The 11,109-nt window shown below is 51.4% G+C and overlaps 5 protein-coding genes across 5 annotated transcripts; 3 read left to right on the forward strand and 2 right to left on the reverse strand.

Annotated features, from left to right (window-relative positions):
• Positions 1 to 673: 673 nt before the first annotated feature.
• N7498_008835 (uncharacterized protein) lies at positions 674 to 2,817 on the forward strand (the record flags this gene model as incomplete). Its single annotated transcript, XM_058455897.1, has 5 exons — positions 674 to 2,318; positions 2,377 to 2,450; positions 2,501 to 2,559; positions 2,618 to 2,671; positions 2,730 to 2,817. 5 exons carry the CDS (start codon positions 674 to 676, stop codon positions 2,815 to 2,817), a joined length of 1,920 nt encoding a protein of 639 aa, XP_058305885.1.
• A 1,175-nt stretch (positions 2,818 to 3,992) lies between these two features.
• On the reverse strand, positions 3,993 to 5,492 carry N7498_008836 (uncharacterized protein; the record flags this gene model as incomplete). Its single annotated transcript, XM_058455898.1, has 1 exon — positions 3,993 to 5,492. The coding sequence occupies one exon, from the start codon at positions 5,490 to 5,492 to the stop codon at positions 3,993 to 3,995; it is 1,500 nt and encodes a 499-aa protein (XP_058305886.1).
• Positions 5,493 to 6,967: 1,475 nt separating this feature from the next.
• N7498_008837 (putative MFS monocarboxylate transporter (Mct)) lies at positions 6,968 to 8,550 on the forward strand (the record flags this gene model as incomplete). Its single annotated transcript, XM_058455899.1, has 4 exons — positions 6,968 to 7,124; positions 7,243 to 7,367; positions 7,437 to 8,002; positions 8,103 to 8,550. 4 exons carry the CDS (start codon positions 6,968 to 6,970, stop codon positions 8,548 to 8,550), a joined length of 1,296 nt encoding a protein of 431 aa, XP_058305887.1.
• Positions 8,551 to 8,583: 33 nt separating this feature from the next.
• Positions 8,584 to 9,699, reverse strand: N7498_008838 (Transcriptional coactivator/pterin dehydratase; the record flags this gene model as incomplete). Its single annotated transcript, XM_058455900.1, has 3 exons — positions 8,584 to 8,682; positions 8,779 to 8,841; positions 8,908 to 9,699. 3 exons carry the CDS (start codon positions 9,697 to 9,699, stop codon positions 8,584 to 8,586), a joined length of 954 nt encoding a protein of 317 aa, XP_058305888.1.
• A 689-nt stretch (positions 9,700 to 10,388) lies between these two features.
• On the forward strand, positions 10,389 to 11,084 carry N7498_008839 (HAD family hydrolase; the record flags this gene model as incomplete). The annotated part of the gene is made up of 1 exon (XM_058455901.1): positions 10,389 to 11,084. One exon carries the CDS (start codon positions 10,389 to 10,391, stop codon positions 11,082 to 11,084), a length of 696 nt encoding a protein of 231 aa, XP_058305889.1.
• Positions 11,085 to 11,109: the final 25 nt, after the last annotated feature.

Genomic DNA, 11,109 nt, shown 5'->3' on the forward strand with positions numbered 1-11,109 from the left:
CTAAACAGGTTTTCACTTTGCTACCGAAACACTGACATTCCAACGAGAAACAAGTTAGACCTTTCAAATATGAAAAGATCTCGATGGGCCGTGCATACGGACAAAACGTGAACTGTTTTGAGTCGCAGATGGCGCTCAACCTCTCAACCTGCCATCGGCATATGGGAGCACGCAGCCGAGCGCGACCCAAAATTGTATGACTACTCTTGGGTCATGCTCAGCTGGAACCTGTGACCGACGCACCCTACTGAGATCTCAGCAACTGTTGGAAGGGTTAAGGGCAACATGGCAAAGATGCCTTGGGAAGGCTTGGAATAACTACGAAAATGTCTGTGGCGCCCGGTACAGAGAAGGGAATTTGTGTACAAATCAAATCATTGGTATTGTGATGATGCCCCACTCCGGGAACTAAACAGGTCGGGAGCGACCCGAAAGTGCTAAGGTTTGGTCCTGGCCTGCAGCCCAAAGCTTATGGTGGGGATACCGAGTCTCATTGGCCATTTGAAACACCCCTTCCTTGGCGCCTACTTTAGAAACAAGGAGGACGGTGGGCGTGGACAGGCCAGATCGCCAGATTTTCGCTTGAGGGCAAGTCGAAGATGATCCACGACTCTTCCATAGAGGTTGATGTACATACCCATCCATCCAACCAAGCCGACTGATGCCCGCCACAATGCACATCCATTTAGTTGACTATGCGCAACGCGACGCAATCCGAAATGAATCGAATCACGGAATCGACCTCGAGGTTGGACCTCTGTCGTCTGGCTCCCAGGTCTCCTCGACAGGGCGAGAGAGTTCTATCCCGGACGTATCCACCACCGCAGCAGCAAGAGTCAACTCTACCGATACATCCAAACGCTGTAGACGACGCTCGAACACTGCCCGCTCCTACTGCGCCGAAGGGCTCGCTCCCGAATCCACCTGGCAACCCGGCACAGAACCAGGTATCGATCCCACAAAACCGCTACCTTCATACAGCTCAGGATGGGCGTTGAACGTCCCTGGTGACCTACAGCGGCCTTGTGAAATTACAGTGGTTGATTTCTCCGAGAATGAAATGCAGCAATACGAACTCGATAACGATACTCTCGAGCAATTTTTATCACGCGACCGAGAACCTTGGGTACAATGTCGTTGGATTAACGTCAATGGACTAAGCTGGGATGTGATCAGAACTCTCGGTAAACACAAGGGGCTACACCGGCTGGCAATCGAGGATCTTGTCCACGCAACAAATCGCATCAAAGCAGATTGGTATTCGGACCATGCGTTTGTTGCGTTGACATTGCAGAAGCTAGTGGAGCTTCAGCAGGAAACCAGACATTCTGAGGACGAAGACGAAGACGAACCTGGGGGTGCATGGATCTCTAAATTCAGGAAGAATTCAACCGCAAGCCATCAAACCTCGACGACTATGAAGCCGCCTACTAAGCGGCGTGTCATCTGGGAGGCTCTCAAGGACATATTCGGATCTAAACAATCGTCAATTCGATATGAACACAAAAAGGTCACAGTCAAATCAAGCATCCGGCCTGATTTCGATAGTTCATTATCAAAACAAGCCTCTCAATCTAGAGATGTCGCTTCTGCGACCCAAACTACAGCTCGGTCTCTCCAGCGCTACCGCGGTGGGCCAAACGAAGATCGTATTGAATTTATGGAGCGCCATGCGGCACTTGCGTCCAAGGGACTCTCAGTAACATTAGAGCAAGTCTCGATCTTTCTTCATGCCGACAATACTGTCACATCATTTTTTGAAACGAGTGCAGATGACATAGAGGCACCTCTAGTGCGACGTTTGAGTTCTCCCGAGACTATTCTTCGACAGTCATGCGATGCAAGCATGCTCTTGCAAGCGATTATAGATGGCGTCATTGATCTTGCTATTCCGGTCACCATGGCCTATCAAGACGCAATTGGGGACCTAGAGCTAGAAGTTTTGACTGCTCCAGATATTGACAAGTCAAAGAGATTGTATATCTTGGCATCTGAAATTGCAGTGCTCCGCAAATCCATGCAGCCAACGGTGGCCGTGATCAATGCTCTCCGCGATCACCAATCTCAAATTGGTCTCGGCGGCTTGCGCAGTCCCCCGCTCAGTCCCGGCATTGTCCCGGGAGAATCTTATCTTCATCCTCACATCGGAACTACAAACTCTATTTTGAAGGGTCTTGGTGGCTCGGGTATTAAAATCAGCACCATGTGCCATACCTACTTGGGTGACGTTTTGGACCATTGTATCACTATTGTGGAAGGGTATGATGAAATGCGACGTTCTGCAGACAACATGATTGATCTTATTTTCAACATGATCGGTGAGGGAATTGGTTCTCTTTCTCTAGGGTGCAAAATGGCAAAACTGATCTTCTCCAGGTGCCAACCAGAACCAGAGTATGAAGCGACTGACACTTGTCACTTGTCTATATCTTCCATTGGGATTTTTGACAGTATGTACCAAGTTCACCTGTCTCGACTGCAGCCACTAACTGGCTCTCAGTCTTACTTTGGTATGAATTTCAACAAGAATGAATTTGCTGGCATCAGACACAGTGACTCGTTTGTTTTGCTCGATTCCACTATGCCAGGGGGGCGCGAATACTAATTCCATTCCCAGGTACTTCTGGAAGATTGCGGTGCCATTCGTGGTTGTGACCACGCTCTTGTTGATGTAAGTCTATGTTTTCTGCTGCTCTGGGTACGAGAGATATTGATGCTTTTATCTCTAGGCGTGACAAAATTCAGCGCTATGCTGTCACCCTCGCCCAGCGACGACTAATATTAAGCTCAAGAAAGCAACGGCACCAGAAGAAGTGAATCTAGCAACAGTCTGTATATACTACGGTGTATCCCCTCTCGGCTTTTGTTACGAGCGTGTGGCCGTTTTCCTTTGTTCGTAAGAGCTCAGTCGAAGACTCAGTTTTGACATATCTCTTGTTTGAGTGCTGTGCCCCTACGTCCTTGCGTGGAGATGGGGATGGAGATGGAGGAGGCCATGTAAATTGCTCTTACGGACCATGTCGTCCTCAATGTGTCCAGCGTGATTAGCTCCGTAGGGATCTCGGATCTCCGAAATATCCTCATGAGGGTTAATATGGAAAGACTAGAACCTTATATCTTGTACTTATAACAATCAATGGCGATCTTCTCCATCTTAAATACAGTCGTTCTCGAAATTGGCTTGACCAGTAGAGTGCGTCCCAAAACTGGTGCATCCACCTAGTTATATAACGTATTTGGTAAGCGAGTGATCTAGTTCGGAGCATCGGACGTAATATGGCGCCGTAATTTAATCGGTTAGTCGAACTCGGTTCTAGACCTCCATAGGCGTCCTACATCTACTTTTTATGTAACCAAGTGTCGTGTTATTGAAGATAGCTAACCCTGTTAGGCTAACAAGCTTCTCATCTGTATTACCATCTCAGGTATCGTACTGCCCAAGGCACCTACTCACCGTGACTAGTTAGCAACGTGTGACAGCCAGTGCCCATGGAAGGGTACGGCCGAAGTAGGGAGTAGGGCTAAGCTAGAGAGTATAACTGTATAAAGCTTATAGTGCTAACTGCTTCATGATACTGTATCATATTGCAGACAGGCGACTCGTTTCACATTCGGAGGGATTCGGATTTGAAAGTTGAGAGCAGATATGACCTGGATTCTTTGAGATTTTTCTGAACATGATGCTATTTCTGGTATTTAGGTCGCTAGAATTGATGGTTAGGACGGTTACAGATCCATCAAGCATCCATACTGACGTAAATCTTGATTTTATTAACGAAAGATTTCTCAGTTACCACCATGCAATTGAGGCCTTCTCCTGCTTTTATATGAAATAAAGTATTCACAAAATGCAACGAAGCAAAATATCGTCGAAAAGATAAAAGTGGAATTAAACATGCGTGTACTCTTGCAAGTCTAGACGGAATCAATACCAGCCGGCTATACAGGCGAGACTATCTTTTTATAGCTGAAGGCTCTCAGCGACGGTCACTTTAAACCCCCGAATCCTTGATGATTTGCCAAAGATTCACCACGCTGTCATTTTCCCACCCCTGATAGCGAATATTATCAAGAATACTAGTCAAAAGAGCACGGTCGCTGTGCGCAATCGAAAGCTCCCCGTCTTGAGCAAGCATACGCTCGGCCACTTTCTGATACGCCAGTCGTTGGGCGCGATGTTTGATGGTATTTCGAATCTCAAAATATAACCATCGCCGACAGCTTGCCAGAAACTTGATCCGTTCAAAGGCAGGCAGCCCATCCAGCTCATCCCTCGAATCGCCAGCAGGACCGCCTCGCGTGAACACCCGCTGTTCTATCTCGCTGGCCGTCAGCTCATACGCCTTATTTTGCACCAGTGTCGCCAGCTCGACGGCCGATATGGGACTGGCCGCCTTCAACATTCGACCGGTGGTCAAGTGCTGAAGCGAACGTTGCGCCAAGAGATAGTCCACAACGTGCTCGGCCAAATTATCGGTGAGGGATTCGTAGGTATGCTTTTTCTTCCCATCTTGTACCGCTTCTATCTCAGCCGTGAATAGCACGGTGAGAAGCTCGCTGAAGATGACCCCGTCTGAGTATAGAGGGTCGGGCTCTGCGGTGTGCATATTGGGGCTCCGGATCAAGGCCGTGAGCTTGGATGGGAGTTTGATGAGATCTGTGAAGTACTTAGACCCGTATAACTCGGGGGCCACGGACGCAGCAGAAAGATGGGCAAAGTCATGGAGATCCCACAGTGCAGAGGGTTGGTCCAGCAGCCGGATACTTTCTCCGTCATAATCTTTTGCCCGCACCGCGATGCAGTTGATGCCAATTGCTGATATAGCAGTTGGGGGAATAAGCCTTGTCTGGTAGTCAACATTTAAATCCGAACTATTAACAAGCCGATGGACACCATAATTTATTGCCCTGTTGGAGTTACTATCGCACGAGAGAAAGCCGTTGATTCTGTTGAATAGCGGGCGGTTGGACTCAGTTGTCGACAAAAACTCTTCTCGGCACTCCCAGCGAGCAGCGAAGTATAAGACTCCATATTTGTGGACAGATATCGCTGCCACCCACAGCCGTTCATCTTGGTCTATCGTGGCGAGTAGCGAGTGATTATCTTGCCTCTCCAAGAGAGTCTTGCACCCTTCTAAGATATACTTAAGAAGGGCACCTTTCACGGCTTTGACATGGAGCCGAATTCTTGCCGCATCGTCGAAATGGGGATATGGAGGGGTTCGGCCATCTAACCACTCTGTCGATGGATCATAAGAAGGGTTGAGATTTTCAAAGGGTTGTAGTGTCGCCCTGGGCGATATGCAAGGATGTTGCAGCCCATCGTTGTATATAGACTCCGCCAGTGGGTCTTTGAGATATCGGTGGAGGAAATTTTGTAAGACTCGCGTGATAGCGTACATGGTGTAGTTAATCCAGAAATCCGGCGAAGCTAGGCCCCCTTTTTGCTCTGCAGGCGATGACTGCCCGACAATATCCCGCTGCACTTGCATTTTATATGCATGTTGGGATTAGGGCTAGCAACGACATTCCAGTACGCAGCTGAAGTGGATCGGGTTTAAAGTGGGAAGAGTAAGTGATTGGCGCTCCCGTTAGCGTTCAGGCACCCGCAGACCGCTGGGGCTACTGCAAAATTAGCTATACTGCGTAGCACTCCAAGATATCTTGGCTCCAATCGTAGGGGCAATTTCCGAGGCTCTCGTAGCGATCTACGGTGGCTAGATTAGGCTCCTAAGTGTAGGCAGAAGGCCAATTATGCCGTAAGGGATACTGTGAGCCCAACAAAAAAATGCATTAAGTAGGCCCCTATCAAACTCTCAGCAAAAATAGGCCCGGCCGGACAACCGGACTCCGTGCGACACGGCCAGGGTAGCAATAAGTGGGCTTCTTCTTCCCCACAGACAAACATCAAAAATATACTAATAATATTAAGAAGATCCCTATATCTCTTTTGTGGGCCTCAAAGCCTAAAGCCTGATGAGGCTGACGTTACATCGCGTAGACATTAGTTGGCCCGCCAATCATAAATGCAGCTCGGACGGCGCGAGCCAAAGACCTGCAGAATGGGGGCGGTTGCTTACGGGCCATATCCCTTTTTGGGTCAGCTAGCTCAGTTAACGATTATAGAGCTAAATTATATGAAGATAAATATTGTATTTAAGTACACGTAGGCCTAACTACAGAGGACAAGGTGGTATATATGAGATCTCCATTCTCGGAGTGATCATGTATGAAGCTATAGGCATATCTTGTTCCTATAGGGCCTCAATATCAACAGTCTTCGTCTGCTAGATAGAAATGGGTATATTGAAACCAAACGAATTGTATCCGACTACCGCGGTGTCTGAAATCATTAACAAAGCTCACTCATAATTCCTCAAGGGGACAAAATTGATCTGACTTACTCGTGCTGTGACTAACTTCGGCCACCTATTCCTTGAAACGTTCATACATACTACATAACAAGCCCTACAGGTAGGAGGGGGCTAAGAAGCGGATTTACCACTACAAAGTGGGACGAGCCCATACATCGAGGTATTATACGCTAAAACATATCACTAGCTAGGCCGCGCAAGCTCGCGTGAGATTTTAGGCTGGGGAAACGACTAAAATGAAGAATAAAGTACTCTCGCCGTGTCGCACGGAGTCCGGTTGTCCGGCCGGGCCTATTTTCGCCGAGAGTTTGACAGGGGCCTAGCACCCAGCGATCTGCGGGTCCCTGAACGCTAACGGGAGCGCCGCTCACTTACTCTTCCCACTTTAAACCCGATCCACTTCACCCGCGTACTTTAGGGATCCACTGGAACTAAGCAACTAAGATAACTTGGCTCGCTTGGGAGCCCAGGATAGCCTCTGCTGATCCTGAACTGTTTAGCCTTCTCTTGGCGGCTTATCTCGTTTTTTTACGATCTTCTTTCCCGCTTGACTCATTCTCTTAGCAAATCTCAAATGCAAGTTCCTCCCGCCCATGGCGCCCATTGAGTTGGTTGAATCGAAAGGCACGGTCGCGGTCTCCGGAGGCCAGGCAACGGAGCCAGATGAGCTGGTCGATCGTGGAGCCCGCGCCTGGACAGTCGTGCTGGGAGCTTGGTGCTGTCTCTTCTGCGGCTTTGGCTGGGTGAATGGTGAGTTCCCTTCCGTTGCAGTTCACATGTGTGCCGGATTAGCCCCACCATATTTGCCCCCATTTGCCCGTTTCGAACCCGCAGATAACCTAATGCAGTCCTTGTTACGACCCGTCAGCCATCGGCATCTTTCAAGAGTATTACCAAAACCACCAATTACGCTCATACTCGTCCTCGAGCATCGCCTGGATTCTATCCTTAGAACCGTTTGTGCTCTTTGCAGCCGGACTGGTCATTGGCAGAGTGAGTTCAGCCCCGAACTTCCCAGAACGAGGAGTGTTCAATAATCACTAATCCTCATGGCCTCGCCAGGTATTCGATAATCATGGACCCAAGTGGCTGCTGCTCATCGGGACCTTCCTGCATGTCTTCGGGCTGATGATGACCTCGATTTCCAAGGAGTACTACCAATTCCTCCTTGCCCAAGGGATCTGCAGCCCGCTAGGAGCCAGCTTGGTCTTCTCTCCCGCGCTCTCCTGTGTCGCCACATGGTTCGACAAACGCCGTGCCTTGGCCTTTGGTGTCGTATCCAGCGGCTCCTCGCTGGGCGGCGTCGTGTTTCCAACGATGCTGTCGCGACTCTTGCCTACGATTGGCTTTGGATGGACACTGCGCATCACCGCCTTCATCATTCTTGCCCTCCTGATCATTGCCAATCTGACGGTCCGGTCGAGAATTGCACCGGTCCCGCGGCCCGTCAAGTTCAGTGATTACACAAGTCCGTTCTCCGAGATCCCGTTTGTCCTGCTCATGCTGGCGTCCTGTTGTGGATTCTTTGCCATGTTTGTGCCAATCAATTATATCGTGCTTGAAGCCCAGCAAGATGGAATTGACCGTGACCTCGCTGGGTATCTCTTGACTATACTGAATGCCGCCAGGTGAGTAACAGCCAGTACTGGTCGATCCCCCCTTTCTACTGTTCATTCAGATAATACGAGTGGTTTGGCTAATTCCTCGTCTTTCCACCTGGGCTCAAAGTCTCCCGGGCCGAATTCTACCGGGCTATCTCGGCGACAAACTGGGACGCTTCAATATCATGATCGCCATGTGCTCCCTGTCCGCGGTTGTGATTCTGGCTCTGTGGCTTCCGAGCACGCTCCTCTCGCCCGGCAGTGTTGCGGTCTACGTTATCTTCAGCATGATGTATGGCTTTGCCTCCGGTGCGTTTGTGGGCATGGTCCCGGCGCTGCTGAGCCAGATTTCGCCCGATGTGACCAAGATCGGGGTTCGACAGGGTGTCTTGTTTACCTGTATCAGTATTGCCTCGCTGACGGGTAGTCCCATTGCGGGCGCCATCTTAAACAGCCAGAACGGCACCTATTGGGGATTACAGGTCTTTGCTGGGGCCATGATGACTGCCGGGGTGCTTTTCTTCGTGGCTGGGAGGATGGTTCTTGCGGGCCCCTCGATGGCGAAAAAGGTTTAAACTGCACCGTTCATTGCAAAAAAAAGACTCTATTTATATATAGCTATCACATAGTTGGGCCATGTTCACATCTAAACTTGTCAATCCTTTGGGGTCGTGCGTGGTCCACCGGATGGAAACGTTGTTATAGATCTATCGCATGCCATTAGCCCTAGCGTGGAACCCACTACCACACAGCCCACGTAGATGATTCCCTCGTTCGCTTGGTATGATTGGATTCGCACTCACATTCGTCCACTCGGGATGATGCCGATGTTCCTTCGCAGCCTCTGCCACCTTGTTCATGAACGCCTTATTGAATCGAACCAGTCAGCATAGGAACCATATCATGCGCAAGAAGCGAAAACCACCACTCACCCACGCCTTATTAAACCCCGCGAACTGAAAGTCTCGCTGAATCGCCAATCCCTCACTCTCCAACCGCCACGCCCCGCCATTCTCAACCAGCAAACCCTCCACTCCCACCACCACCCGCGACACATCCTCCCCCGCTGCCACAACCGGTCCCTCCGCCTCAACCATTCTCCCTCCATAGATCTTATCCCCAATATCACCATGCGTATACGGCACTAGATATCCCCGCTCATCGCACCGCTCCGCCCGCCGCCCCACAACCACATACTTCACGCCCGGACACGCCGCAACCCGCTCCAGCGCAGTCGGTGCCGCATAGCAGCAGCACACCACCATGGACGCAGTACCACCGCTGAGTGCCCACAACTCCGCGCATAGCTGCACGATCGTGTCACCCGTCGCGACGACCGTGTCCAGCACGACGAGCCGGCCGTCGTCATGCGCCGCCGGGAACGGGCGCCGGCCAAGCCACTCGACGACCACGTCGGCGGTGCCTTTGGTCTTGCTGCAGCGGGCGAGGATGCTGGAGGAGAGTGGGAGATTAGGCTGTGCGGCGACGAGCATGGGGAGGGCGCCGCGGAGGATGGGGATTAGGGTTGTGGGGGTGTGGGCGAGGGTTGGGTCGTTGGTGTGCGCTGTTGTGAGGATTTGGTGGGTGAGAGCGTGGATGGTGTCTTGCATTATTTTTGGGGTTGTGGAGGGGGCGCAGAAGGTTGTCATCAGGGCTGTGAGGGCTGGGGTTGAGGGGACTTCGATTATGGGGGCAGGGCCCTTGGAGTCGGTGGTGAGTGTCATTGTGGTTGTGTGGTTGATTGCGTGTCTGCGGCGAGAGGAATTGGTGAAGATCTGGGGTTAAGATCTTCGAGATTTTGAGATGGCGCGCATCTTTATTGGAACCTGGGGCCAGGCTGAGTCTGTATATGTGTTCAGGCTGGGTACGCATACATCGGCTGGGATGAACTTACCTGGTGTTTACCGTAGTTTACCATAGTTCACTATATTTTCCCGCAGTGGACGGTCCAGTGGGTCTCTGGTTTTCTCACGGGTAACTCCACAATATCTCCGAAATTACTTGCTGATTGTGGGCCTAAAGGGCTTCACGGTCAGACAATATGGTTATGCATGGAGAGGCTGATAGGATTAGGTTAGAGTGTTAGTCACTGGCTTTTCTTACGCCCCGGAAGTCTCGCAAGGTCACATTAGCTGCATCGTTTCATGCAACCCTCTTCGGCGCTAAGCAGATCCTTGTCAAGCAGATCCCTGTCTCTTCATTTATTTATTTTTTGGCTTCTTATTTTTCGGTCTTTAGCTCTATCACGTGCGGGGTTCGCTTCACATGCGACTTTCCATGATGGCTTCAGAGAGACTGACCATTCCTTGAAACCCACATCTGGTCTCCTGCTTTTCAAGCCCTGGCGTGAATTGTCCTCCCATCTCTCCAATTGCACTCCAATTGCGCTGTTGCACTCACCACCGCCGCCACCATGACCACGCTCGCCATCTTCGATTTCGACGGCACCCTCTTCGACACTCACGAGTCCATCTCACAAACCATCAAATTGACCTTCGACGCCCTCCTCCCCGCCCAAGTTCCTCCCCAAGACTCCATCCACCGCCTCATCGCCAGCGGCGCCGGCCTGGCCGACACCTTCCAAGCCCTCCACCCCAACCCCGCCGCCTTCACCCCCGCCGTGGAAACCCAATGGATCGACCAATACCGCGCCCTCTACGCCACCCACGGCCAAACCCTCGTCAAAGCCTTCCCAGGCGCCCAAGCCCTCCTCGCCGCCCTCACATCCCGCCAGATCCCCATCGCCATCGTGAGCAACAAGGGCGTGGCAGCCGTCAAGACCGCCCTCGAACGCAACGGTCTCACCGGCGCCGTGCTGGACGACCTGATCATCGGCGACAAGACGCCTGGCGCGAAGCGCAAGCCCGACCCGGCCAGCTTCGTGGACGTCCTGCTGCCCGTGCTGCGCGAGAACTACGGGCTGGGCGCCGTGGACCCGGCGTCTGTGATGGTGGTGGGCGATACGCTCGCGGATGTGCAGTTTGCGCGCAATATCGGGAGTAAGGTGTGTTGGTGCCGGTTTGGGTATGGGGATCCGGCGGCGTGTTTGGCGGCGGGGCCGGATTTCGTGGTGGATTCGTTGGCGGAGGTGGTGGGGATTTTTAATTAAGGAGTAACTTCATGTGTTAGGGTCG

Source organism: Penicillium cinerascens, assembly GCF_028974065.1.
Source record: "Penicillium cinerascens strain IBT 15544 chromosome Unknown scaffold_4_segment0_segment0, whole genome shotgun sequence".
Classification (NCBI taxonomy): Eukaryota; Fungi; Ascomycota; class Eurotiomycetes; order Eurotiales; family Aspergillaceae; genus Penicillium; species Penicillium cinerascens.